This window comes from Alosa sapidissima, chromosome 2 (genome assembly GCF_018492685.1).
Source record: "Alosa sapidissima isolate fAloSap1 chromosome 2, fAloSap1.pri, whole genome shotgun sequence".
NCBI lineage: Eukaryota > Metazoa > Chordata > Actinopteri > Clupeiformes > Clupeidae > Alosa > Alosa sapidissima.
Window position 1 is genome coordinate 6,143,285 of NC_055958.1, and position 27,213 is coordinate 6,170,497.

The window sequence follows — 27,213 nt, forward strand, 5'->3', positions numbered from 1 at the left end:
TTACTTGAGTTGAGGTTTGATTGTTTGTTAGCATGCTGATAGATTTTATGTATGGAAAGGTAATGTATGAAGTGTTTGAAATGGTGTTATATGAAATGCAGAGAAATGGACATCCTGTTTGTTTGGGGTCCGAAATTAATAATATTACATGCGCTAGTGCGCCTTACCAGATGTAAGTAACGTTCGATTTTTTTTGCTTGAGGAAAATGTTTGGCAGCTGCTAACATAAACATGGGAATACATGCCTAACAGCTAACTCTACGTTTTTGTAGTTAATGTGAGCTATCATTGCAAAGTTATTAACCACTATTCTGAGTTTATTTGATTCATGGGCTTCACATAAATTCTGTCTCAAAGTGTTAGGACAAGGAGAGTTTCATTGAGATAAATTGGTTACATTTTCTACTCTATTCACTCAAGCTTTATATGATTTTAAAAAATAATAACTGGTTTTACAGTTGCCAGACGACATGCTGAATACAAGCATGGATTTTGTGAAACACGCATTTGTGTTTCACCTACAGACTGGGATGGCGCAGGAGCTGGTGACTTCAACCCACAGTCTTCAGAACCACCAGTCACCAAGCATAGCTGCTTCTAATGGTATGATGCTATTTCCTATTGCCACTACAGTGAGCATATTTTGTCATTCATTTTAGAAACGCCAGGTTGACAGTGGGTTATGAAAGTTAATAACAATTAAGTTACTCAAACTTGTTTCATTTTCTTCTCTCCAGACATTTCCCATTCTAGAGCAGATGGTTCTGTGCAACCTCTCCTAAACTGGAATTAGGAAGGGAATAGGAAGAGGCCACTCATTGACTTCTGATACAAAGACTTCAAATGGTAGGAATATTCCATCTTTAGTGTTTTGCTACCCCTTCTGTAATTTTCGCTTTCAAATGACCCATCGTCAGTCTTCAAATCAGAATCAGGCTTTTCTAACTGGAAGCAAGACGGTGGCTTCAAAGACCATTCCAAATAAGTTGTTGAAAAAATTGTGTAAATACTGTATGATGTAGTTATTGCTCACATGCTGTGTGTGTGTGTGTGTGTGTGTGTGTGTGTGTTTGTTTGTTTTAATGTACGCAAACTGGCAGTAAAAGTGGTTTCTCTTATCAACAAAAGGGGAAACAGTTAAAGTAAAACTTGTTTAATTGAACGAAAAATGTGTGTATGATGATGTATGATTTCTGTTTAAAATATCAATGTATTTCCACTGAAGTGTCTATTATATTTTAGTTTTATATTGTGTTTTCAATGCACATTATAAATAAATGGGAAACTTGTTAAGAATTGTATTGGCTTTTTTGTTTTTTAGCATTTAGCATTCAAGTATTTGAACGAGGTAAGACTGGTGAAATGTATGCACCTTACTGCTGTGGTGTAGTCTAGTTAGCTGTAGTGGGTATACTGTGATCAACCCCAAATATTAATACCTATCCTTGTCTGTTTTAAGTGGGTATACTGAAATGGTGATGCTTTTTAAGTGGGTATACCAGAGACTTTCTAATGAGACACAGCACTCAAAAAATCCTCCATAGAAATGCATGGGGCTAGTTTGTAACGCCGTTGTCTACACATATCCCACCCCTTCCTCGGCAAAACGTCAACACGTGAATACATTGAGCCAATCATGTGGTGTGATGTGAATACACTGAGCCAATCATATGGTGTGTTGTGAAGACATCATGCCAATCATGTGTTGTGAACTCGCCGCTGGAGCAAGATTGGTGTCGTGAAACCTTGCACACGCACATTTCTACCGAATAGGATGCCCGATGAGTGCCCAAAAAGCGCTGCAATATGGCCGTCGAGTGGAGGGACTTGCCTAAAAGGACTTTGGGTATACTGCGTATAGTCCTGCATATCACGTAGACAACGTGCCTCTGCCTTCCTGAACAAGGGATTTTCTGTGTATGGATGTTGACCGGTTCTTGGCCCCTCAGTGTATGATGTGGCCCCTTTATGGCCCCTGTCTCAGAAAAATCCTAGAACCGTCATTGGTCATTACGTTCACTGGAGGCAAAACGCAGAGCGGTACAAAATATGACCGTCGCCCAGTCCAGCACAAAATAAATCTCGCTGAAAGGCATATTTGATTTTATCACTAAATTGCATTGTGCACACTCAATTCCACTGGTATCTGCTAGACAACAAGTACCAAAACATGATTAGTTCATAGATTTCACATGTAAAATTCATTTTATACAACCCCACCCCCATCTTGCCTGTTCATAATTCTGAGAAATTCTTGAAATTCTTGTGTGCATGTGTGCGTGTACATGTTTATGTTTATGTTTATGTGTGTGTGTGTGTGTGTGTGTGTATGTGTGCATGTGCTTGTGTGTTTGCCTGTTTATGTCCCTGTGTGTGTGCATGTGCATGCATGCGTATATATGTCTACTGTGTGAGTATGTGTCATACGTGTGTGCGTGTGTATCTGTTTATGCACATGTGTGCATATGGAATGGGTTTACATGACCCCTGGAGGCAAACATACACAAAAAATTGGTCATCCTAGGCCCTATGGTTCTCAAGATATTCACAGAAAACTGTGTCTGCCCTACCCTCCTTTCGGGGGGTCCAGTCCAGCGGGGGGGCTACAGATCAAAACGAAAAGCGATGGTTCCATGCTATCCATGTGGGGTTACATGCCCACCAAGTTTCGTGTACCCCGGTCTTTCAGTGTCCCGGGAATCCTTGTTGGTGTACGGTCACTAAATGTACACATACATTATTTTATTGTAAGGCCCCCCATGAACGAAAGTCCACGAAACTTGGCATGCATTCGAAGGGTGTCATAATGATCCTACACTTTCAATTTCGTGCAGTTTTGACCATGTCAGCCAGAAATATTGTGATGAAAACACCTAATGTTTTGCTTTTTAATTTTGAACTAGGTGGCGCTATACATGAAATAAGTGGTAATGGGATAGGTTGACATGCCCCCTTAAGACCAACATACAAAAAAAAGGTGGACCTCCTAGGCCCTACGGTTCTCGAGATATTCACAGAAAACTGTCTCCGGCCACCTACAGGCCAGTTGGTGTATAGTAACATAAATTAATTTATTGTGTGGCCCCCCATGAACGGAATTCCACGGAACTTGGCGTGCATTCAGAGGGTGTCATAATGATCCTACACTTCCAATTTCGTGCAGTTTTGACTATGTTAGGTCACAGATACCTGCAATTACAACACCTAATTTTTAGTTTTTTTAGATATTCACAGAAAACTGCCCTACCCTCCTTTCGGGGGCTCCAGTCCAGCGGGGGGCTACAGATCAAAACGAAAAAAGGAGATTCCATGCTATCCATGTGGGGCTACATGTGTCTTACAGTGTCCCGGGAATCCTTGACGGAAATTTGGACATTTGGAAAAAAAAAAGAAAAAGAAAAAATCTGACTAAACCTATATGACCGCCGCTTCGCTGCGCGGCGGTAAGTAGGCTAGTTTCCAGTGAGAAGGTAGTTGTTCGTTTCACTCACGATAACCCAAGCCTTGTATCGAAACGTCACATATTAGCCTACCAATCGTCCTGTATTTCCAACCTCTTTACATGTATGTCACTTATTCATTTCTATACAAACCAAGACTGCGGTTTCCTAAAGAAACGCAAGCGCCCACACCATAAGTATATCTAAATTAGCTATGTAGCCTACCAAAAATTAAATTTTACCGTGACTCGAAGAGCTAAACCAAAGATCCTTGATTACTAGCTACGAGGCTACTACTGTGTAAGGCACTAAACTCCGAGCGTGGTAAACAAAATTAGATATTTCAGGCAGTAAAAGCCCCGGTAAGAAACAAACTAGATTTTGTTCAAATCTAGACACCTATGGCTACTGAAAAATGTGAGATTCATTATCAAATATTATTTTGAAGTATTAAAAAACTTTGTTGTTTTAGAATTTTCAAACGAAATGGTTGGTAATTAGCATGTTTGCAATACATCTTTGCCTTGTGACATTGGTGCTGGCTCGGTAAAATGTCGGTTCGGCAAACACAAAACTCATCCGATATGTCATTGTAGGCCTATTGTAAGTCTTGGACATTTAGGAGATAGTTATATGCATTCAATGATTTATACACCCTTAGCTTCTCCTTACTGTAGACACTCGGTTTTTCAATAATGTCCAGCCATTCAACTGATGGCAAACCTGTCTTTCCAATCACTGACGGTATTGGGTCTGTCAGGATGGTCCCATCTGATAATGTAGCCTTAGTTTTTTCAAATAATCCTCCCGATCACGTACACTGAGTGTATGTACATGTGTTATATCGTTACACATTTTAGCAAAGATTTTAGATTACTGTCTGATTTTAGCCACCTCACTAGTATTCTACTATACAAATAGCTGCCTTACTATCCAAATGATTGTTTCTGCCTCCAGTGACATCACGCCCACCCGAATGTTTATGTTTTCACCATTGTGAAGGGGTCTATAAGGAAGTTGTATCGGTTGAATCAAATGTATAGTAGAGTGGTGAAGTCCCGCCCCTTCCGTTTGCCTCTTTCAAAAAAATTTGAACGGCAGTCTATGGCGAAAAAGAAATTATTTTCTGGTCCCGGTTGACTTGTGCCTTGAATTACCCATATGATGTTTGTCAATTTTAAAGACAATTTTTCATGTAAAGACATTTGCAGTTTGTTTCGTAACTGTTGAATTACAACATTGTGAAACATCGTAATTCCAACGACTACAAACCCATCAGTCGCGCTAGTGACGTTAGCTCATTCACAGCCACACTAGATTGTACAAGCATACCAGCAACAGGTCTTAAAGAGGATTAAACACATCAGGTAAGTTGTATTCGTCCATAGACTGTACATTACATACTGTTAAGTGACATAGCAGGCAGCAAGATGCAACCGTTAACTAGCATAACAGCTCTTATCGTTTCATTACGTTGGTGACGTACATCGTTTGAGACGAGAGATGTAGTCCACTGAGTGGATTCGCACAAAACCAACATAACTTTTGAAGTCTATCGAACAACAGTACTTTCTTGACGTGAAAAATTATCTTTTAAATTCACACACATCATATGTGAAATTTGTGGCACAATTCAAACTGGACCAAAAAATAATTGTTATCTCTCCATTAACTCCCGTTCATAATTTTTTGAAAGATAGGTCCCATGGACTGGAAGTAGAAGGGGCGGGACTTCACCACTCTATAGTATGTCTCTATTCTGAAATTGTTTTAAATAAATATACAGTATATTTACTTCCTGTATTACTGGTAATGTATATTTTTTTATGTCATTCTTATTGACTGTATAATTTGCTTATATACAAATAAATTGTTTATTCTTATAGACCAAATACATGTTAACCATTATGTCTGACTTCATTATTAGTTTTTATGCATAATTGTATATTGTTGGAAAGATAGAGAATGTAAATTCTGTCAACATTCTAAATCCCATTTCCCCCTGTTTTTTTACATTGATCACTGCATTTATCATAACTTTTGTAAAGTTAAGGATATTCCAACTTTTTTGTTAAATAACCCACAACTTGCTGAACATGTCATACACTATATTTTTTTAGAGAAATATGATGAATGAAATTAAATGTTGAGAAATTTTGGATATACATTTGGAGAGGATTTTCAAAGACTATTCATTGCTAAATCAACATTACCATATGATTTTATATAATTTCATAGAACTAATCCTTCTGATTACAGTGGTATGTATATCCCATTTATAGTATATAATATACTCGAGAACTAAGGTTTTTGTGTGAGGAGCTCATCCAGCACCAAAAATGGAATGTTCGGCACGGACACGAAAGGGTTAAAATTCTGACAAAAAGTAATACTTACAAACAATATCCTTGGTCACCACAGATGGTGAGGCCTCACTTGGCTCGCCAAAGCCAGCCTTGTTCTCAGCAGTGACACGGAATTCATACTCTACTCCCTCTGTCAGGCCCTGCACTTTGTAACGAAGGTCAGGCACTGTTCTCTTGCAAGCTCTCACCCATCTCATTCCTCTCCTCTCTTTCCTCTCCACACTATATCCTCTAATGTCACTTCCTCCATCAATAGCAGGTCTCCTCCAAGAGATTGTGACAGCTGTTCTGCTCACATTATCAATTTCTGGCCTTGATGGTGGCCCAGGTGGTCCTGCAGAAAAATGAAACAAAAGGTTGAATGGTAACATACTAATATTTCTTTAGATTTGTGATTTTATGAGAGCCAAGTCATTGTGAACTCACTGTAGCTGTCAATCATCTTGACCGAACCAGACAATGTTGAATCACCAGTACCATACTGATTCACTGCTGAGACACGGAAGATGTACTCATTTCCTTTAATGAGTTTGCTGGCAACAAATCGGCAGTCCATGACATTCTCTGCAAGCTTTGTCCAGAGAAGGCGGCTAGTTTCCCTCTTCTCAATAGTGTAAGATTTGATGACAACGCCACCTTCCTCCTCAGGAGGTAGCCAAGTCAGTGTGCACTTCTCAGCAGAAACGTTGCTGATCTCAATTGGACCTGGAGGGCCAGGGATATCCAGAACCTTGACCCTGACACGTTCTTCTTTGATGCCAAATGGATTGCTTGCAGTAATTACATACTCGCCAGCGTTCTTCCTGTTAGCATATTTGATGGAAATTGTGGAGGAGGTTGGGGTGCTCTTAATTTGGCAGGTATCTGATGACTTCAATTCCCTGCCTCCCTTGGACCAAGCAGCAGTTGGGGGTGGTTTTCCAAGGATGCTCGAGGCAGTAATTATAATTGTGTCTCCAGCTCTAACACTGACACCATCCTTCATATCTGGATCAATTTCAACAGTTGGAGGCTCTGTTACAAGAAAATGACAACAAAAATAATTAATGTGGTAATTCTTCACTCAATAGAGATGTTAACAAAAATAACTGACATTTCACACAGTACACAGTACATGCTGTTTAAAAGCTACTCACCATATTCATCTTTAAGAACAAGAGTATCAGTCTGCTCAGATGGAACGCTGATTGCACCTGCTGCATTCTTTGCTCTAATCCTGAATTCACACTTGCAGCCCTCTTGCATATCTGTTGCTGTGTATGCACATTCCTGGATATTCACATGGTTGGCTTTCATCCATGCCTTTCCTGGATGTTCTAATTTCTCAACAATGTAACCAGTCAGTTTGTGACCTCCATCATACTTAGGTGCGGTCCAGATCAGTGTTACAGAGTTTCTTGTAACATTGATAACATCTGGTTTACCAGGAGGATCTAGAATAGGAAAGAAATTTCACAGAGAGAATGTAATATGTCAGTTATGGACAAATTATCATAGTTCACAACGAATAAAAAAGTATTTATTTGCTGAAGAAATGATTGACTTACCAATAGGATCAAGTGCAACAATAGGCTCTGTAGTTTTGCTTGGCTTTCCAAGACCAGCCCTATTCATGGCAATAACTCTAAATTCATACTCTAGGCCTTCAATCAAACCGGTCACTCTGCACTCCTTCACTCTAATGGGGGTCTTGCAAGCTCTCTTCCACATCAAACTGTTTCTTTCCTTGAACTCAACGTGATATCCTACGGGAAATAGGCATAATGTTGCAAAAATGTTATAGAAGAGGATATATGCATTGCAATTATGATGGTTATATCAAAGAAGTAGTTTAAATCTGAACAGTAATACTAATCCTTTCAAAATTCACCTGTAATTGGAGAGCCTCCAGAATCTTTTGGATCTGACCAGGTTAGAATAGCTGACTCATGACGAATGCTGATGATTTCTGGTGGTGCTGGTGCATCAGGCACATCTGGTAACAAAAAGCGAAAGTTGTGATTTCACAAAGGACAAACAGACAAAATGTTGGCAAATCGTTTTTTCTATTGAGAAAATCATACTATCAAAATGGCTGAACTTACCGAATGGATGCTTAGCAATGACTGGATCAGATCTGAGCCACTCGCCAACTCCATATTTGTTTTCTGCGAATACTCTGAAGATATACTCAGTGCCATCATGGAGTCTCATCACTCGCATGGTAGTCTTCTGTATTGCTGAAGCAACAGTAACCCACTTATTGGCTGTGGTGTGTCTCTTCTCCACAATGTAGTTGGAGATTTCTGAGCCACCATCATCCTTTGGTGGACCCCATTCAATTGTGATTGCCTCTGCAGTGATTTCATCAAAAGTAATGGGACCAGTTGGCTGACCTGGCTTGCCAACAACCTTCACATCAATGGCCGCTTCTTTGGTGCCACCACTGTTCCTCACAATGATTGTGTACTTGTCAGCATCACTCCGGTGGATGTCACGGATAAGCAAAGTACTGCCGCCTGAAGCAGGTTCAATTGAGATCCTTCCACTGTCTGACAGACTAATACCACCCTTCTTCCAGATAGCAATGGGAGTAGGTGTGCCAATGACAGGAATGGTGATGCGCACAGTGCTGCCCTCTTTTGCCACATAACAACCATCTGGCACACCACTGAGGTCAACATTCGGTAGAACTGGAACATATAGATATAGAATAAATGTATTGAAGGAAAAATAATTCCATTTCAGTATGAGTATCACTTAATGTATTGCAGCAATAAGTATATGATTTAGTTGATAACTTACCTATCTGATCTTTAGCAAGCACAGTGAGTTCAGTTGGAGGACCTTCTAAAGATTCATTGATGGCTTTGACTCTGAATGTGTACTCCTTTCCTTCTTCAAGGCTACCAACAGTGAACTGTGTGAGCCTAGATTTCATTAATTCTTTCCATTTTTCCTCCCCCTCACTGATTTCCAAAACATAGGCAACAATGTGGCTTCCACCATCACTAACTGGTTTCTTCCAGCCAAGTGTAACTGAATCTTTAGTAATAGCAGCAGGCTTGAACTCCATAACTGGTCCAGGTTGTTCTGAAATTAAATGTTCATGTAGGAGTTACGCAGAGTGACAGCAAAATACTTCTTATTTACATAAAGACTGACTGCTGCCACTGACTAATGAGATTAACAGTTCTACAAACAGTATAACAAATATTCACCTGAAGCCTTGACTGGTGCAGGAGTTTCACAACCCTCCCCAACACCATAGACATTCTCTGCAGACACTCTGAAACAGTAAGCCTTTCCTTCCTCCAAGTTTGGAATTCTAAATGACACTTTAGGGCATTCAGGGGCAACACAGGTCCATGCCTTTCTCTCTGCAAGGCGTTTCTCAACAACATAACTCTTTACAGGGCTTCCACCATCAATAAGTGGAGGCTCCCAAGTTATAGATGCATGGGTCTTTGAGGTCTCCTTCACAATTAGATTAAGGGGTGGTCCAGGAGTATCTATATGAAATTGAATTAACATAAATTAGCATAATGTCAGAGTACCAGACATATAACATTTCAGAATCAGAATTAAGTTTATTTGGCCAATGTGTTTGTACACACAATGAATTTGCTGTGCAGCTTACCTAGGACCTTGACAATAATGGTGTATGACTTTGATCCACTGCTGTTTTCAAGTGAAAGGACATATTTGCCAGCATCATATCGGTTGATATTTTCACAGTACACATATGTGTCCCATTCTGTTGTGTTGATCATTAGTCCATCCCTCTCTTTGATATTGGCATTAACTTTGCTCCAAGTCACTTTGGGAGCAGGTCGACCCCTCAGTGGCACATAGATTCTCATTGTAACTCCAGCACGGAGCACAAGGGCCTTTCTAAGATCTGCATCAAGTTCAGCCTCGGGAGCAACTACAAGTACAAGTAAATAACAAAATATTGAATTAGCAAAATATTGTCTATATTTCTTTATGTTTAAAATGTCACAAAGTATCACACATACTTAAGATGTCTTTGGGCATATGATTTCCAGGAACTTCGCTGGGATCGCCAAATCCAATCTTATTCACTGCAAGAACACGGAACTGGTATTCTGTGTTATCCATGAGACCTGTCACCACAAACTTTGTGGCCTGGAGATCCTTTGGAACATTGCACCTCATCCAGTCCTCAGCGTCTGCTCTCTTGACTTCCACCTGGTAGCCAAAGATCTCACATCCACCATCATAAGCTGGCTTTGTCCAGGAAAGGCTGATGCTGCTATGTGTGGAATCAACAACCTTGGGGAAAGCAGGGGGTCCAGGGGGATCTATTGGAGAAATGATATACATTTTAGTCCTGCATTTGTGAGGCATTTGGCCCTGAGACTGACCATTCATAATAATCACTGCATTACTTACACAAAGGATCCAATGCAAATGCGGAATTGGATGGATCACTTGGTTTTCCAAGGCCTGCTTTGTTGAGGGCAGTAACTCTAAACTCATACTCCGTTCCCTCTGAGAGGCCGGGTGCCTTGATGGTTCTGTCTATCACCGGTTTACGATTGACTTTAGCCCAATTGACCTCTTGACTTTCACGTTTTTCAACAATGTATCCAAGGATAGGTGCACGCCCATCATCTTTAGGTGCCTTCCATGTCACAGTCATCTGATTGCACATGATGTTTGTGATGATTGGTGGTTCAGAAGGTCCAGGAACTCCTGAATATATAAGATAAAATATTTGTTGAGTACATCTGGAATAACAAAATAATTTGAGGTTTGAAAAAAAATGGAAAATAAGAAATCTTACCAAACGGATTCTTTGCAATTACACTGTCAGTGACAATGGGATCCCCAACACCATACTTGTTTTCAGCACTGATACGGAACTCATACTCATGACCCTCAATCAGTTTCTCCACTGAACAGGTTGTGATCTGCCCATTGATATTGGATGTGACCTGAGCCCAGTTGGCTCTGCTTGTCTCACGTTTGTCTACAATGTAGTTGGTTATTTCAGAGCCACCATCAGCTATAGGTTGTTCCCATCTAAGTTTGACACGGTCTGCAAAGATGTGGCTGACCTTCACTGATGCTGGAGGTCCAGGTTTGTCTACAGAAAACATTGTGTTTAGTTAAAATTAATGAGCAAAAGCAAACATATTGAATAATAACATTTTTACTTGGTTTAAGACTGATCCAATTCACACATTTAGTTCACTTACCAAGAACCTTCAGCCTAATGTTGCCAGATTTGGATCCACTTGAATTTTCAGCAACAATAGTATACTCTCCTGTTTCCTTTCTGGCTACAGCGAAAAGTTCCAGAGAAAACAGGTGTCTGTCCTGTTTCACTTTCATTCCTTCAGTCAGCTTCAAGGGTTCGCCATTATGCTTCCATGAAACCTTCGGGAATGGTTTTCCATAGACCTCAGCTTCAAGTGACACATTTGCTCCAGCCTTCACTATGATCAGGTTTTTCATCTCAATGGCAATCTCAACTCTTGGTGGAACTAAAATTAAAAAAGAATGACAATCCTTATTTAACTCCCAAGGTGATAAATGAATGCACAAGTCAGCTGTAATAAATAAGAAATGCTTACCATGTTCTGCTATAACAGGAATGGCGTCTGTTTCCTCTGAGGGCAAACTCTGATTTATTGCTGTCTTTGCAATTATTCTGAATTTGTATTGAGCGCCTTCCTCAAGTCCAGTAACAACGAAGTTCTCCTTTGGCACATTCTGACAGTTGGCATTGTGGCGCACCCACTTCTCCTCAGGTACCTTCTGCGATTCAACATAATATCCAATGAGCTTACTGCCTCCATCATTTTCTGGACGGTTCCAAACAAGAGCTACAGAACCCTTGGTCACATCAATGGCCTCTGGTTTGCCAGGTGGATCTGTGGGGGATTAATAATTGTTATATCACTAACAATCATTTTAGAAGGATGAGTATACAAAAAGTATTTATCAAAATCAAAATGATTTTACTCACCAACTGCAGTCCTTGCTGTGATGAAATCGGTCTGCTTGCTAAGTTTACCCTGACCTGCCTTGTTCATGGCAGACACCCTGAAGGTATACTCAAGACCTTCAATTAGGCCAAAGCAAGTGTATTCTGTCGAACGAACTAAAATCTCATTAGCCCTAGTCCAGAGTATACTGTTTCTCTCTTTACGTTCAATACAGTATCCAGTCAGAGGGCTGCCACCATCAAATGCTGGTATTTCCCAGGTGAGGATCACAAAGTCTTTGTTAATCTTCTTGAGAGTGACATTTCTTGGCTCACTAGGAGTATCTGAAATCAAATATTTAATTCTGTCAATAATAGTATATCTGCACAAGATGCTGAAATGAAGAGAAAAAGGTATGAAAATGAGTTCTGACAGCATATTGAAATGGATAAAAACACACCGAAAGGATGTCTTGCAATCATCTTCTGAGAATAAATAGGCTCTGAAATGCCAAAGCGGTTCTCTGCACGCACACGGAAACCATATTCTTGTCCTTGTGTGAGCTTTCCAACTTTGTAGCCGGTCTGGGTGCAAGAGGAAGCAGCTATGACCCAGTCACCTCTGCTTACATCACATTTCTCCACAATATAGTTGGTTATACTGCTTCCACCATCCTCTTGTGGTTGATTCCATGCCAAAGTGCAAGAGTCAGTATCCACTTCGACAATTTCAAGAGGAGCTTCAGGTGGACCAGGAATGTCTGTAACACAGGGAATTAACGAAAGATCAAATTTTTATTTTTCTACCAACCACCTCTTCCCATGTATCAAATTTGGTTGTAAATTATTAGAGAACAATGTGAACTCACCCATAACAATGACTTTTATGATCTGGTTGATCTTTGAGACACTATTTGAAACAGCAAGACTGTAGTAACCACTGTCCCTCCTGCTAACGTCTTTGACCAAGAGGGTGGTGGAATTTGGAGTTCTTTGCACAGACGTACGATCTGAGGTTACCACATCTTCATTGCCAATCTTCCATTTAGTGGAAGGTGAAGGTTTACCGGCCACAAGTGCCTCAATTTTCAGCTTGGTTCCAGCCTTCACAGTGACTACATCTGGCACTATTAGCCTTGGTGCCACTGAAAGAAACATAACATATACACGTAAATAGGCAAAAACAATAACAAATAGAAATACATGTGGGGTACACAAGAGAAAGAAATAGTGGCATAAAATAGTAGCATACTTAGCTGTTCCTTGACCTCAAAGATTCCCTCGGCCTCTCTGGCAAGACTGCATCCGATTGCATTCCTTGCAGCCACTCTGAATCTGTACTTTGTATTTTCTTTCAGTCCAACAACAACAATGGTTAAATCTTTTACAACTGAATATGGTGTCCATTTATCCTCAGGCTCACCATCCTCTTGGTAGTCAACAATGTAGCCGTTAATCTTGGCTCCACCATCTCTCAGTGGTCTCAACCATCCCAGGGTTGCACTGTTCTTTGTAATATCCAAAACATCCATCTTCTTGGGAGGATCAGGTTCACCTGTTTGAGTAAATAGAAAAATAGTCATATGTGAATTTTCACCCAGTAAATACTTGTAGTTCACTTCATTCAGAGGACATTTACTTACTCATAGCATCAGTTGCCAGGTATGCCTTGGGAGAATCTTTAGGTACACCAATGCCATACTTATTTACTGCCATGACTCGGAAGTAGTAGTCAAGTCCTGGTGTAAGATTTGTGATCTTGAAGCTTGTCTTCTTTATTTCATTGGTGCAGTTTGTCCAAGTCTTCCTATCAACCTCACGCTTCTCGACCATATAATTCAATATAGTACTACCACCATCATTTTCAGGAGGTAGCCAAGCAAGCTGGCATGATGTCTTTGTGACATCAGTTACTTCCAGTCCACCAACTGGTCCAGGAGTGTCTGTTATTTTTTTAAAAAGGTAATTAATACACAAATGCATACAATTAATCACATGTTTTATTCAAATATAAGTTATTCAACTGTAATGCTACTGTACGATTTGCTTACCTAACACTTTCACACGCACAAATATGGCCTTCTCCCCACAGGAGTTTGACAGAGTCAGGGAGTATTTTCCTGAATCCTCACGGGTACTTTCAGGGATGACAAGGAAGGACATTGTATCAACTTGATCCACATGTCCCTTGCGAATAACATTATCTTCACCGATGCGTTTCCATGTAACTTTAGGAGCTGGTCTTCCTCTGATTGTTGCAAAGAGTCTAATAGGGCAGCCAGCTCTGACAGAAAGTCCCTTCCTGAGACTTGCATCCAAATCAATCTCTGGGGCCTCTGTAAGTGTTTAATTTGTAAGTTGACAAAATAAACAATTTATTATTAATAATACTACTACTACTACTAATAATAATAATTCATACATGTAATTATATAATGTATCTAATGTAACTCAAGGACTTACCAAGAACTTCCTTAGGTGACACTGCCTCTTTCAGTCTTGCGGGGCGACCCCAGCCCACCTGGTTTTGAGCTGAGACACGGAACTGATATTGCTTCCTCTCATCCAGATTGAGAATGGTGAATTCTGTGAGAACTAGAGCTCCGCCAGTGCTACACTTCTTCCAGGGTGACTCTGGAGCCTTTGCCTTTTTAACCGGAACAACTTCTTCAGGCTTTTCACCTTCTATCAATTCACCCTCAGCCTTTTCACCTTCTACTGTTTCAGGTTCAGCTGCAGGCTTTTCGGGTTCAGGTTCAGCTTCTTCTTCTACTTCTTCTTCTGGTTCTTCAGGTTCGCCTTCAAGCTTTTCCTTCATTTCCACAAGATATCCCAGGATTGGAGCACCGCCATCATATACAGGCTTGGCCCAGCCAAGTGTAATGCATGTCTTTGTGCTGTCAGCCACTTTCAAGCTGCTGGGAGGACCAGGAGGTTCTGGAAAAGGCACAGACACATTAATATAGACCTAGAATATTAACACTATTGTTAACAAAAGAGAGTGAGGGACAGAAACAGAGACAGAGGGAGAGATACACACCAATTGGATCTTTGGCAGCAACAGGTCTTGTGGGCTTGCTGGGCTCTCCCAAACCGACCTCATTTTCAGCCTTCACACGGAATTGATATTCATGGTTGGGGATCAAGTTTGTGACCTTCATGCGTCTTTCTGAAATTGCACTTTTTGTAACTGGCACCCATCGGACAGCACGTTTCTCTTTCCTTTCCAGGATGTATCCAGTGATAGACTTTCCTCCATCATTCTCTGGAGGAGCCCATACGACTGTCATTTCCTCTTTGCCAATCTTAGTGATCTCTGGAACTTCTGGTGGTCCAGGTCTGTTAAACTGAGTTTTGACAGTAATGGCCTTGCTTTCAATGGGAGGACCTGTCCCCATTTTGTTTTCAGCCCTGACCCTGAAGATGTACTCATTTCCTTCCACGAGACGAGTGACATTGCAGTAGTTGGTGACCACAGAGGCTGAATAAGTGGACCAAACCATTCTTCTAGTCTCACACTTCTCCAGGATGTAGGTGTCAACCTCACAACCACCATCATCTGCTGGTGGATCCCAAACAACTCTACACTTGTCAGATGCAAGACCAGTAATCTTCAAATCCCTCACAGGGCCTGGTACGTCCAAAACGGTAATGTTACCATAGGCTGTGAAGCTTCCAGCAGGATTTGTGGCTGTAATTATATATTTACCAGTATCCCCACGCTTAGATTTGGTCATGAGGAATTTAGAGTAATCAGGGCCATTTTCAATAGAAAGCCTGGGATTGTCAGCAGTGCATTTATCTTTGACCCATGTAACCTCTGGTATTGGTTTGCCTCTGATACCAGCTTCCAGTCTGACAGAATCACCAGCCTTTACCACTGTGGTGCCAGTAAACTTCAGGTCAATGACTGGTTTCTGGATGTCATCTTTGACAATAATCTCACCGGTCTTTACCCAGTTACTTTCTCCTCCATCATTTACAGTTTGAACCCTGAAAACGTACACTTGGTTCTCAACACATTTCTCATCAGTGAAGAATGTGTCTTTGAGTAGTTCAGGGTTCAGTTCCTCCCATTCTTCAGCATCTTTGGCTTTTCTCTCCAAATTGTAGAATAGATTTTGACATCCTCCATCATAGTCTGGTCTTCGCCATCTAAGGGAGACTGAATTCTTAGTCAGGTCAGTGACATGGAATTTCTCTGGCTCGCCAGGCTTCTCAATGCGGTCAATGGCAAGGATTGGTACCTTTGTCTCTATTGTTGGCCCAGGGCCACATTTGTTTGCTGCAGAGACACGGAAGAAGTATTCATGGCCATCCAATAGTTTGGCCTTGATCATGCAGTTTGTGCACTCAGATGAAATCACAGACCATGCTCTCACACTGGGTTCACGCAACTCAACAATGTAATGAGTGATTTCGGTACCACCATTGTCCTCAGGATTTTCCCAGGATATCATGCAAGAATGCCTGGACACATATGTTATCATCAGATTCTTACAGTGTCCAGGTCTGTCTAAGACATTTACAGTAACGGTTGCTGCTGCCTCACCACTGTCATTGACAGCTTTGAGAACATATTGACCATGATCTGCTCTCTGGGCCTCTTTGATGTGGAAGTGAACAACTGGGAGGTTAGTTGTGATTGTGGTGCGCTTGTCTTTTTCCAGAATCTTGTCACCCTTGGACCATGTAATTTCTGGGTCAGGTCTTGCCCTAATATAGCCTTGGATGTTAATGTTATGTCCAACCCTTACAGTTACACGTGTGCGGCATGTTGCATCCATCTCAATCTCTGGAGGGATCAAGATATCCTGAGCAATGATAGATTCTGGAACTTCTCTGGTTTCACCATCTCCAATCATGTTTACTGCTCTGACACGGAACCTGTACTCAACACCCTCTTCAAGGCCTGTGGCCTGGAAGGCACATAGTTTAATCAGGTCATCTTTTTTACATCTCTCCCATTCACCACCGGCCTTCTGCATCTCCACAACGTATCCCAAGATAGGGCTGCCTCCATCCTTAGTAGGTTTTATCCAGACCAGGTCAGCATGTGTCTTACTGTAGTCTTTCACTTTGGGATTGACTGGAGGTCCAGGCACAGTGATTGGTCGGCAGGGTGTAGCAGGATCTGAGGTTGGAGAAGGTCCACTGTAGCCAGTAATATTTTCTGCAAAGACTCTGAACTCATAGCTAGTTCCCTCATATAGTCCAAGTACCTTGTACCTAAGATCCTTGCAGGGTTTCTTATTCACCCTAATCCATTTGCCTCCAACATGTCTACGCTCAATAAGATATCCAGTGATTGGACTACCACCATCATACAAGGGCATGGTCCAACCAAGAGTCAAATAATCTTCAGATAGGTCAGACACAGTTGGTTTACCAGGACGACCAGGTGCTTCAAACGAGTGCTGAGCAACAGTAGGTGCACTTTCAAGTGCAGCACCAATGCCAATCTTGTTTTCTGCACGAATACGCACAATATACTCAACCCCCTTCTGGAGACGACTAATCTTCAATTTGGTGCTGGTGCTGCCAGAGCTCACTCCACCCCAGGTTTCCTTCTTGGATTCTCTCTTCTCAACAATGTAGTTTGTGACAGGGCTTCCACCATCATCCTTAGGAGGACGCCAGTCAATAAGCATGTACTCAGGAGTGACCTCAAGGAGATTGACAGGGCCAACTGGTGCATCTGGGACGTCAAGAACAGTAATGTTCAAAGCAACAGTCTTACTTCCAGCAGCATTTGAGACTGTGAGGAGATAAATTCCAGTGTGATTTCTTGTACACTCTGATATGGTGAGATTAGTGGAGAAGTTGTCTGTGTCAACTTTGACATTTCCTTCGCTCACAATCTCTGTGTCATCAACGACCCATTTTGCAGTAGGAATAGGTATGCCTCTCATAATGGCAGGCATCCTAATTGTGCTTCCAGCTTTGACAATTATTCCTTCAATAAGTTTCACATCAACCTCAACAATAGGAGGCACTGTAAAAGAGAGGAAAACACAGAAGATGGTAATTAAATAGCTGTAAGAAAGAGTAACTGAATAATTATTAATTAATTGAAAAAATACAACTTACCAAGTTTTTCCTGACACAGAACAGGCAATGTGGTATCTGGCCGGCTAAGACCAATAGCATTCTCAGTCTTAACACGGAACCTGTAGGTCTTGCCTTCCTCAAGCCCTACCACATGGCACTCAGGAATACTGACTGTTTTAAAGACAATCCAGTCTCTCTCTCCCTCCTCTTGGTACTCAACCAAGAATCCAGTGATATCACTTCCTCCTGTGCGATCTGGCCAGTTCCATTTAAGCCAGACCTCTGTTTTGTCTACATCAACATGATGCAAGTCTTTTGGTGGTCCAGGTGGGACTGCAAAAAACAAAGTTCAAGTTCAAGTACATCAGTTCAATATCAACACACACAAATTCCAAACATATACTATAGGACCAAATTTCATTCAAATTGTGTACTTACATAAAGGATTCATGGCTTTGACAGCTTTGGTTGTCTCAATAAATTCACTTCTGCCAAACTGATTCTCAGCAGCAACACGGAACAGGTAGGAAGTGCCTTCCATGAGGTGCTTTAGCATCATACTGCGCTTCTTCGAGGTTGAGCACACTGGCACCCACTGTGCTGATGCTGCATCCTTTTTCTCCACCACAAAATTAGTGATGCGTGCTCCACCATTATCCTCTGGGTCTTTCCAAGAGAGTTGAGCTGAGTCACACCTGACATCAGATACCCTCAGGTGCTGAATGGGACCAGGTTTGTCTGAAATGATAGAAATATAGAACATCACCTCATGTAAACTTTTTTTCTCCACAAACTAAATGCAAATGGGGACGCTTTAGAAAGATCACTTACCAAGGACAAGCACTGTGCATGTGGCTGTCTTGGATCCAGCAGGATTCTCCACAGTCAGTGTGTAATCGCCACAGTCATTGCGATTACAGAAACGCATCTCCAACTTGGTTTGTGATCCAGCAGTGGTCATTTCAGCTCTTGGAGGCACTTCTTTCTCATTCTTCTTCCATGTGACTGTGGGGAAGGGTATTCCTTTGACTGAAGCTTTCAGTACAATGTGAGTTCCTGCCATGGCTTTCACCTCTCTTGTCATATTAGCATCCAGGATAAGTTCTGGTGGCTCTGTTAACAAAAAAGATGAAAAGATGTGAAACATTAGAGAAAATAGATGTAACTACACAGACATGTACAGTATACTGATGCACACTCAAACAATATAATATAATATAATAAAAAAGTATATCAAATACCAAGTCTGTCCACTGCTCTCACAGGCTCCTTGAGAGTGGCAGGATCAGATTCACCAGCAGCGTTCACAGCTTTCACTCTGAACCTGTACAGCGAGCCATCCTCGAGATTGATGATTTTGAAATTTGTCTCCTGGCAGGAATCAGGAGTTTGATTGACCTGAAGCCACTCTTCCTCTCCAGCTTTCTGATACTCAAGAAGATATCCAAAGATCTTGCCTCTTCCACAGTCAAGTGGTTGCTTCCAGGCAATAGTGACTGAGTCCTTGGTATGATCAATAGCCTCCAAATTAACAGGTGGGCTTGGAATAACTGTAACAAAAAACATGGTGTTAAGAGTTTCTATCAATGCTGTTGTACTGTATTGGAGATGAATATGTAGGCAAAAAGTATCACACACCAATGGGATCCTTGGCAAAGATGGGCTTTGTTGGAACACTCGGGTCACCCACACCAACAACATTCTCAGCCATGACGCGGAACTCATATTCACAGCCAGGCAGGAGCTCTTGAACCCAGTGCTCAGTTTTGGGGAAGATCCGTTCCTTTCCACACTGTGCCCATCTTTTGCCCATTGTCTCTTTCCTCTCCACAATGTAGTTGGTGACAGGCTTGCCTCCATCAACAGTTGGTGGTTCCCAGGTGATGAGAGCAGTGTCCTTATAAACCTCCTTCACCACTGGCTGTGAGGGTGGGTCAGGTACCCCTGTTAATGGGGAAAAAAACAAATGTTATTACATCAGAGTGAATTTACAAGGAAACAGTGGCTTGGAATATATGGTAATATCATCGAAGGACACTTACTGAACACGTCCCTTGCTTTTGTCTCAGCCGTCAGCAATGGGTCACTAATGCCATGGATGTTCTGAGCACAGATTCTGATAATGTAGTCACGTCCTTCAATCAGTTTAGGAACTTTGCATTCTGTTCTGGTGCAGGACTCTGAGACAGGCATCCAGAGGTCTCTGTTGGAGTCTCTCTTCTCTACAATGTAGTTGGAGATTGCACATCCGCCATCATCCAGTGGGGGTCTCCAAGAAATGACCATGTGACCCCTGCAGATTTCGTTAAAGGTGACAGGACCCTGTGGTGGTTGTGGGCGATCTGGAGAAATCACAACACTAATTATAAACTATATTCACAGAAGGCATTAATACATTGTCAGAATTAACTAAAGAGCAGTAAGCCAATTGACCTTGACCAACTTACCAACAACTACCAGAGTACAGATTCCCTTGCATGAACCAATGCTGTTCTCCAGAATGACTGTGTATTTTCCACTGTGCCCACGCTTGGCCTTGGCAATGTTGATGCACAGGGACTTGCTGGTATGTGAGACTATGAGGTCTTCATCTGCCTTAAGCTCCTCTTCTTCCTTCATCCATTTAATTGTAGGCTCTGGCTTTCCTTTGTAGCGGCTTTGGATGAGGCAGGGCTCTCCAACACGCACAGTTATTTTCTCACGGAAGTCAAAGTCAAGTGATGGTGGTTCTGGTGAAGAAAAAAAGAAAATTATACAATCATATAATTGTATTACATTGTCAAAATACAAGAATGTCTGTTTTATCCAATCAAAAATACTTACCAAGCTCATCTTTGCAAGTTACTGGTTTTGTGCTGAAAGAGGGCTTGCCTTGGCCAACAGCATTCACAGCACTGACACGGAATTCATAAGAGGAGCCATCTTTAAGACCCTCATATGTGAACATCCTTTCCATGAGCTTATCCTCTGTGATGCGGGTGAAGTTGTCCTTTCCAATCAGACGAGCCTCAAGCACGTAACCTGTGATTTCTGAGCCACCATCATACTTGGGTGGTCTCCAGGCCACGCTGATGCGGTCTTTCTTGACAGCTGTAATGTGCAGATCTTCTGGACGTTCTGGGACAGCTGTGAATCATTAATACAATCACATGAGATATATGTTGCCTTAGCGGCTTAGCCATAGTAAGTGTAAATGATATATGAATAACACATGCAAAATTGAATAACAAAATTAAATAAATGGTAAAAGAAAAGTAAAATCCTAACTCTGCAACTTACAAATTGGATCCTTGATCATAACTTGTTTTGGTGTGTCAATAAAGGGACCTCTTCCAATGATATTTTCAGCTGCAATTCTAAAGAAGTATCCCTTTCCATCGATCAGACCCTGTACCACAGCATTGTTTCTGGTGACAGTGTATGACACTGAAGTCCAGCCTCTGCGGTCTGACTCTCTCTTCTCAATGATGTAGTTGGTGATTGCTGAGCCTCCATCATCTTCAGGTGTGTACCAGGTCAATTTACAGGAGTCAGTTGTGAGATTCTCACCAGAGAAGGGCTCACCCACAGGGCCAGGGACATCTAAGGGGAAGATTTTTTTTAAATTTCTCCCATAATGCATTTTTCATAGCTTCGGTGAAGTACATATCTATGCTACAATTTTACAATATTGAAATACTTACCCAAGACCTCAACAATGACTGCCTTCTTTCTCTCTCCTCCCTCATTTTTGGCAGTTAGAGTGTAAATGCCTTGATGGTGCCTTCTGCATCCCTTGATCACCAAAGCTGAGCTGATGACAGTGGTCTCCACAACAGCCTCTTTGGGCACAGGTGCATCATCCCTGCTCCAGGTGATCTCTGGGGCGGGTTTGCCTGATACATAGGCTATGATACGGATAACCCCTCCAGCATGGACAACAATCTTCTCCTTCACAGATGCATCCAGATCCACCTCAGGGGCAACTGGATAGCAAAAGTAAAATAACATTTTAGTTAGAGGGTATGTGGGCGACAGAATGCATACCATAAACACATGTGAAGCAATTGCCCATTCTTGCCTGTTCTGTCCTTGACTTCAATTACTTCAGAGACATCACCAGGTTCGCCAACACCAGCAGCATTCACTGCTCTGACCCTGAATCTGTAAAGTCCGAGTTCCTTCAGTCCAGGAACAACGAACTTGGTACCTCTGATCTCCTTGTCTTTAGCCTGAGAAAGAGAATAGGACAGTGCATTAGCCTGTTGTTGCACACCCCAGCAGTTTTACAGTAACCTGTTGTGGTGAAGCAAATGCAGATAGCAGATAGCCTTACCTTCTCCCATTCCTCTTGCCCCTCCTCTTTGTACTCAACAAAGTATCCTGTGATCTTAGAACCACCATCTACAATTGGTGGAATCCATTCAAGATCAACTGTTGATTTTGTGCAGTCTGTAACCTTGGGTGTTGGTGGTCCAGGGGGAGCTGAAAACAAACATTGTATATCATTGATATTTAATCAAAATACAAGACATATATCATAAATGAATTCCACAACACCAAAAGTATAAAAAATAGATGGTCAGTGAATGACATACCAATGGGGTCTCTTGACATAACTGGATCTGATGGAACGCTTGGAAGTCCAGGTCCAGCAGCATTGATGGCAGTGACACGGAACTGGTAAATAGCCCCCTCCAAGAGTCCAGTGACAATGTGTTCCATTCCAAGAGGCATAACTCTAAGAGGGTCACGGTTGACTTTGGTCCAGCGCTTGCCTGTTGTCTCCTTGCGTTCCAGCCAGTAGCCTGTGATTGGGGAGCCGCCATCGTATTCTGGCTCGTCCCACTCGACTGTCATTGACTCAAGGGTTACATCTAAGACAGTGGGCTTCTCACATTGGCCAGGAACAGCTTTTAAGAGAAACGTAAATTAAATTAAACATTTGTTAGACCAATTCCAACACGAAATTCAAAGAGAAGGAAAAAAAGAAAAATGGATTTAAAACAATGCTACGTACTGAAAAGATTTCTTGCTTTCTCAGGTTCACTGAAGAGTGGTGGTCCAACTCCGTATTTGTTCTGAGCCATAACACGGAACTCGTATTCGTGACCCTCTGTGAGTCTCTGCACTGTGTAAGCGCATTCTTTGGGATCACTGGAGACATGCACATATGTCTTCCTGTTGTCCTCACGCTTCTCAACAACATAGTTTGTGATCTTTGAGCCACCATCATCTGTGGGCGGCTGCCAGGTCATTGAAATCCTCTCAGCAAAGATTTCTCCAAACTTGATTGGTCCAACGGGTGGTCCAGGTCGGCCTAAGGTTGTGATTAGAAAAGCATGGTATTGTTACACATATGAAATTACTTTTGTGCAGTTGTACAATGATTATGTTGGTAAAGTGTTAAATGTTCAAACTATTAATTACCCAGGATAGTGAGTTTGATGTCCTTGGATGCCTTGCCAAGGCTGTTGCTGGCAGTGAGTGTGTAAAGAGCACTGTCGTCTCTCTTAGTCTGCTGAATCAGCAGGGTGCATTTATCATTAGTGACAATTTTGTTGACGTGTTGACCGTACTGCACAACAGCCTTTTCCTCTGGCTTATCCAGAGAAGCCTTCTGCCACACAAGAGAGGGGAATGGACAGCCCTGAATTCTAGCTACGATGTTGACATCATAACCCTCAGCGCCCTCCATGGCCTCCTTGAGTTCAATAGTTGGAGCACCTGAAATAACAAACAACAATAATGAATGATGACTCATTGCAAAGCGAAGTGGCCTGTTAGTATACTGAAAGTACAGGATGTAGTATGTAACAAAAAAAATCCTACAGTCAACATACATGTTTGGTCTTTGATCACGATTGGTCCTGCTGTGGCAGATGGTCTGCTAGGACCAGCCTCGTTCACAGCCTTGACACGGAATTCATACTCTCCACCCTCTTTAAGCTCCTCAACAATGAACATGGTCTCTTCCACCTCACGCTTGTTGCACTGTTTCCAGGTCTCTTTCTGTGGGCCGGTGGTGTCCCAGCTCAGGCGCTCAATAATGTAGTGCTTCACTGGAGAACCTCCATTGTTCTTGGGGGGCATCCAGGTCAAGGTCACAGTGTCCTTGGTGACAAGATTGATCTTCACCTTTGTTGGAGGATCGGGAGGATCTTAAAAGAAAAAAATATGGCCAGTGGTAAATAAAGCAGCATTCTAATTACATAAACATGCAATGTTGTATTTATATGTTAATGATGGCACTTACAAATCGGATCTCTGGCCTTGGCAGGCTCAGTGGTCTCTGTATATGGTCCCATGCCGAGACGATTTTCAGCGCGGCAGCGGAAGAGGTAGTCATTTCCTTCAACAAGGTTAGCTACAACAAAGGCTTGGCTGGCACAGGCCTGATTGACTACAGTCCAAGCCTTTCCTGTGATGGCCTTCTTCTCAAGGAAGTAGCTCTTGATTCTCTCCCCACCGTCATTGTCAGGCAGCTTCCAGATGAGTCTCATTGTGGCTCTAGTGATGTCTGTTACTCTCAGCTCCTTTGGAGGCCCAGGCACATCTGAAAACATAATATTGAGTGTCACTGCTGTGTAAAAGTAAAAAAAAAACACATGACATTGAATGTCACTGCTATGTGATAACTACAGTATGCTCTATGGCAGAATACATTAACATTACTCACCAAGCACATTCACCATAACATTGATGTGCTTCTGTCCAGACTTGTTCTTAGCAGTGATCGTGTATCTGCCAGAATGGCTCCTCAAACTCACGGGAATTGTGACCACAGAAGTAGTGTCAGTGGATTCAACCTACAAGGAGATAAAGTCATTTTAACTCAAAATTTAACTTACATGCACATGTATGCATACATACAACAGGGAGTGAAAACATAAACAGCTCAGTAAATAAAAGAAACAGTTCTAGAAAGAAACAGTTGCAGAAACTCATGACAGCAACCTCCAAAACCCAACCACCATACCTGTGCTTCAACAGGCACCGTATGAAGGCGATCCTTCTTTACAGTCTTAGCAGGTCCAATAAACTCCCATGTAACCTTTGGTACTGGGCGACCTGTGATTCTTGCAGGGATTTTGATCACAGATCCAGCACGGATGGACAACATGTCATGTGCATTAACATCCACCCAGATCTTTGGTCCCACTGTGTGAGTGAAGTAAACGAAATCTTCACATTTTCAAGTCCTACTTCACTAAAACTAAAATAATGTTTGAAGTGCATATTCTGCATATTACATGCTACAAGTAGTAATACAAATCGTACCTTGAACATCCTCAAGAAGAATATCAGCAGTTTGGGGACTTGGCAATGATTCTCCAATGTCGTTCACGGCAACAATTCTGAACTTGTACCTCTTCAGCTCTCTGAGATTTGGTACATTGAATTCCGTGGTTGGATGGAGAGTCTCTTCATCATTGATACGGAGCCAGCTGGAAGAACCCTCATCCTGAATTTCAATGATGTAACCTTTAATGGGGCTTCCGCCATCTTTAGCTGGTGGAACCCACGAAAGGGTGACACTGCGCTTGGTTTTGTCGGCAACTTCTGGTGCAGCTGGCTGGCCAGGAACAGCTATAACAAAGAAAGTGTTTCAGAATTCAGATGAGTTAGAATTATTTGCATTATTTGGTAATTCTTCATTTCACAGATTCATATCATATTGTAGACTAATAACTTGATCTAGCAAATTATATGAATGAATTAATATGTAAATTGCATTTCCTAGACATTAGATACTTAAATACCTTTTGCAGAATGTAATGTTACAAAGTAACTTACTGATTGGCTCGTCAGCGAAAGCAGATTCAGAAATTGCACTGGGTGGTCCAATTCCAGCAGCATTGCAGGCCATGCAGCGGAACTCATACTCATTGCCCTCAATGAGACGGGTAACCAGGGACTCCCAGCCCTTGGTACCCCTCTTTGAGATAGGGATTTTGTTCACGCGGGACCAGTAAGATGATCCCTTCTCTCTCTTCTCAAGCCAGTAACCAGTGATGACTGAGCCACCACTTTCTCTGGGTGGTTCCCATGTCACCAGCATGTGGGTCTTGGAATGTTCGGCAATCTTGAGGTTCTGTGGTGGACCAGGAAGGCCAAAAGGATCCTTGATCATCACCTCCTTTGACTCACATGCCTCACTGATTCCATACTTGTTCTCAGCCCTGACTCTGAACTGGTAAGTACCATCGGTTTCCAACTCCCACACCTACGGAAGACACAAAGGCATGATTAGCGCTGATTCAGATGAAAAAACACATAGGAAAACATAATGCTTTACAATAGTGCCCTGATTGTTGTTATACTGACCCCATATTTCCTCTCAACAATGGTGCTCGTGACCTTCACCCAGTCAGGCTCAGGAGCAGACTCAGGAGCAGGCTCAGGAGCAGTTTCTTCCTCCTCAATTTCACGGATCTGCTTCTTCTCAACAATGTAATTTGTGAGCTCACTTCCTCCATTATCCAGTGGGGGATCCCAAGTGAGGTGGCAGGATTCTGCCTTGATGTTTGAAATGATGAGATTTCTTGGTGGCGTAGGGCGATCTGGAGAAGAAAAAGCAAAGCCAAACCAAAAGCATTTCAGCACAGTGCCTTCAAAGGTTAGTTAAATGTATTGTAGATGATATTAAAAGACATACCAAGAACTTGAATCAGGACACTATGAGTGACAGTTCCAAGGCGATTATTTGCAGAGACTGTATAATAGCCCTTATCTTTCCTTGCAATAGCAGGAATGATCAGTTTTGTATTTTCTGTCTGTCTGTTCACTTCCACTGTTTCAATCACAACAGTCTCATCGGGAGGTGGTTCAGGAATCAAGACGTCATCCTTAAACCATTCAATCTTTGGTAGTGGAAGGCCTGTCACTTGAGCAGGAATCTCAACTGGTTGTCCCTTCCTGATAGTGATTGTGTCAGCCTTGAAGTGTTTCAACATGGTCAAGCTTGGGGCGACTGGAAAGAAATATAAAACATGAAATTAGTCTCATCCACAAAACACAGTATAGTCAGCATTAATGAATACAACAAACATCTGTTACACATTGAATAAAACAATAAATACCTTCATCATCTTGAATGACAACTGTCATTGTGATAGATGGCTCGCTAGTTCCCAAAGCATTGACTGCTTTGGCACGGAATTCATACATGAACATCTCTGTAAGGTCTTCCACAGTCATGAACAGATTTGTGCAGAGCTCCTTATTGACAGGCACAAAGTTCTGTTCATCTTGTCTCTTCTTCTCAATGATGTAGCCACTAATTGGGCTGCCACCATCATTACGAGGTGGCCTCCACGTAAGGCTAAGGGACGACTTTGTCCTTTCAGAATAGTGGAACTTCTCAGGAGACGATGGTGGAGCTTGAAAGTAAACAGAATTCCAAGATGAATCAATTTAATTAACTGACAGTAAACATGAC

The 27,213-nt window shown here is 42.0% G+C and overlaps 1 protein-coding gene across 1 annotated transcript in view; it reads right to left on the reverse strand.

Annotated features, from left to right (window-relative positions):
- Positions 1 to 27,213, reverse strand: part of LOC121703966 (titin-like) — a 182,083-nt gene that overhangs the window by 48,619 nt on the left and 106,251 nt on the right. The window contains exons 138-183 of the mRNA XM_042084447.1: positions 26,855 to 27,154; positions 26,431 to 26,745; positions 26,100 to 26,335; positions 25,569 to 25,998; positions 25,053 to 25,361; positions 24,751 to 24,932; positions 24,451 to 24,580; positions 24,028 to 24,327; positions 23,615 to 23,932; positions 23,202 to 23,498; positions 22,792 to 23,091; positions 22,370 to 22,684; positions 22,108 to 22,256; positions 21,853 to 22,003; positions 21,476 to 21,757; positions 21,072 to 21,374; positions 20,616 to 20,918; positions 20,240 to 20,521; positions 19,835 to 20,134; positions 19,431 to 19,736; positions 19,034 to 19,342; positions 18,624 to 18,905; positions 18,231 to 18,530; positions 17,832 to 18,125; positions 14,782 to 17,736; positions 14,205 to 14,678; positions 13,793 to 14,077; positions 13,385 to 13,684; positions 12,994 to 13,296; positions 12,611 to 12,886; positions 12,203 to 12,502; positions 11,784 to 12,086; positions 11,389 to 11,688; positions 11,011 to 11,298; positions 10,596 to 10,898; positions 10,202 to 10,504; positions 9,805 to 10,110; positions 9,426 to 9,713; positions 9,007 to 9,297; positions 8,591 to 8,878; positions 7,891 to 8,478; positions 7,677 to 7,781; positions 7,354 to 7,551; positions 6,943 to 7,239; positions 6,233 to 6,820; positions 5,838 to 6,140 (exon numbers count right to left, since the gene is read on the reverse strand). Of these exons, the coding sequence (XP_041940381.1) occupies positions 5,838 to 6,140; positions 6,233 to 6,820; positions 6,943 to 7,239; positions 7,354 to 7,551; positions 7,677 to 7,781; positions 7,891 to 8,478; positions 8,591 to 8,878; positions 9,007 to 9,297; positions 9,426 to 9,713; positions 9,805 to 10,110; positions 10,202 to 10,504; positions 10,596 to 10,898; positions 11,011 to 11,298; positions 11,389 to 11,688; positions 11,784 to 12,086; positions 12,203 to 12,502; positions 12,611 to 12,886; positions 12,994 to 13,296; positions 13,385 to 13,684; positions 13,793 to 14,077; positions 14,205 to 14,678; positions 14,782 to 17,736; positions 17,832 to 18,125; positions 18,231 to 18,530; positions 18,624 to 18,905; positions 19,034 to 19,342; positions 19,431 to 19,736; positions 19,835 to 20,134; positions 20,240 to 20,521; positions 20,616 to 20,918; positions 21,072 to 21,374; positions 21,476 to 21,757; positions 21,853 to 22,003; positions 22,108 to 22,256; positions 22,370 to 22,684; positions 22,792 to 23,091; positions 23,202 to 23,498; positions 23,615 to 23,932; positions 24,028 to 24,327; positions 24,451 to 24,580; positions 24,751 to 24,932; positions 25,053 to 25,361; positions 25,569 to 25,998; positions 26,100 to 26,335; positions 26,431 to 26,745; positions 26,855 to 27,154 (16,335 nt within the window). The remainder of the gene's footprint in view (positions 1 to 5,837; positions 6,141 to 6,232; positions 6,821 to 6,942; positions 7,240 to 7,353; positions 7,552 to 7,676; positions 7,782 to 7,890; positions 8,479 to 8,590; positions 8,879 to 9,006; positions 9,298 to 9,425; positions 9,714 to 9,804; positions 10,111 to 10,201; positions 10,505 to 10,595; positions 10,899 to 11,010; positions 11,299 to 11,388; positions 11,689 to 11,783; positions 12,087 to 12,202; positions 12,503 to 12,610; positions 12,887 to 12,993; positions 13,297 to 13,384; positions 13,685 to 13,792; positions 14,078 to 14,204; positions 14,679 to 14,781; positions 17,737 to 17,831; positions 18,126 to 18,230; positions 18,531 to 18,623; positions 18,906 to 19,033; positions 19,343 to 19,430; positions 19,737 to 19,834; positions 20,135 to 20,239; positions 20,522 to 20,615; positions 20,919 to 21,071; positions 21,375 to 21,475; positions 21,758 to 21,852; positions 22,004 to 22,107; positions 22,257 to 22,369; positions 22,685 to 22,791; positions 23,092 to 23,201; positions 23,499 to 23,614; positions 23,933 to 24,027; positions 24,328 to 24,450; positions 24,581 to 24,750; positions 24,933 to 25,052; positions 25,362 to 25,568; positions 25,999 to 26,099; positions 26,336 to 26,430; positions 26,746 to 26,854; positions 27,155 to 27,213) is intronic.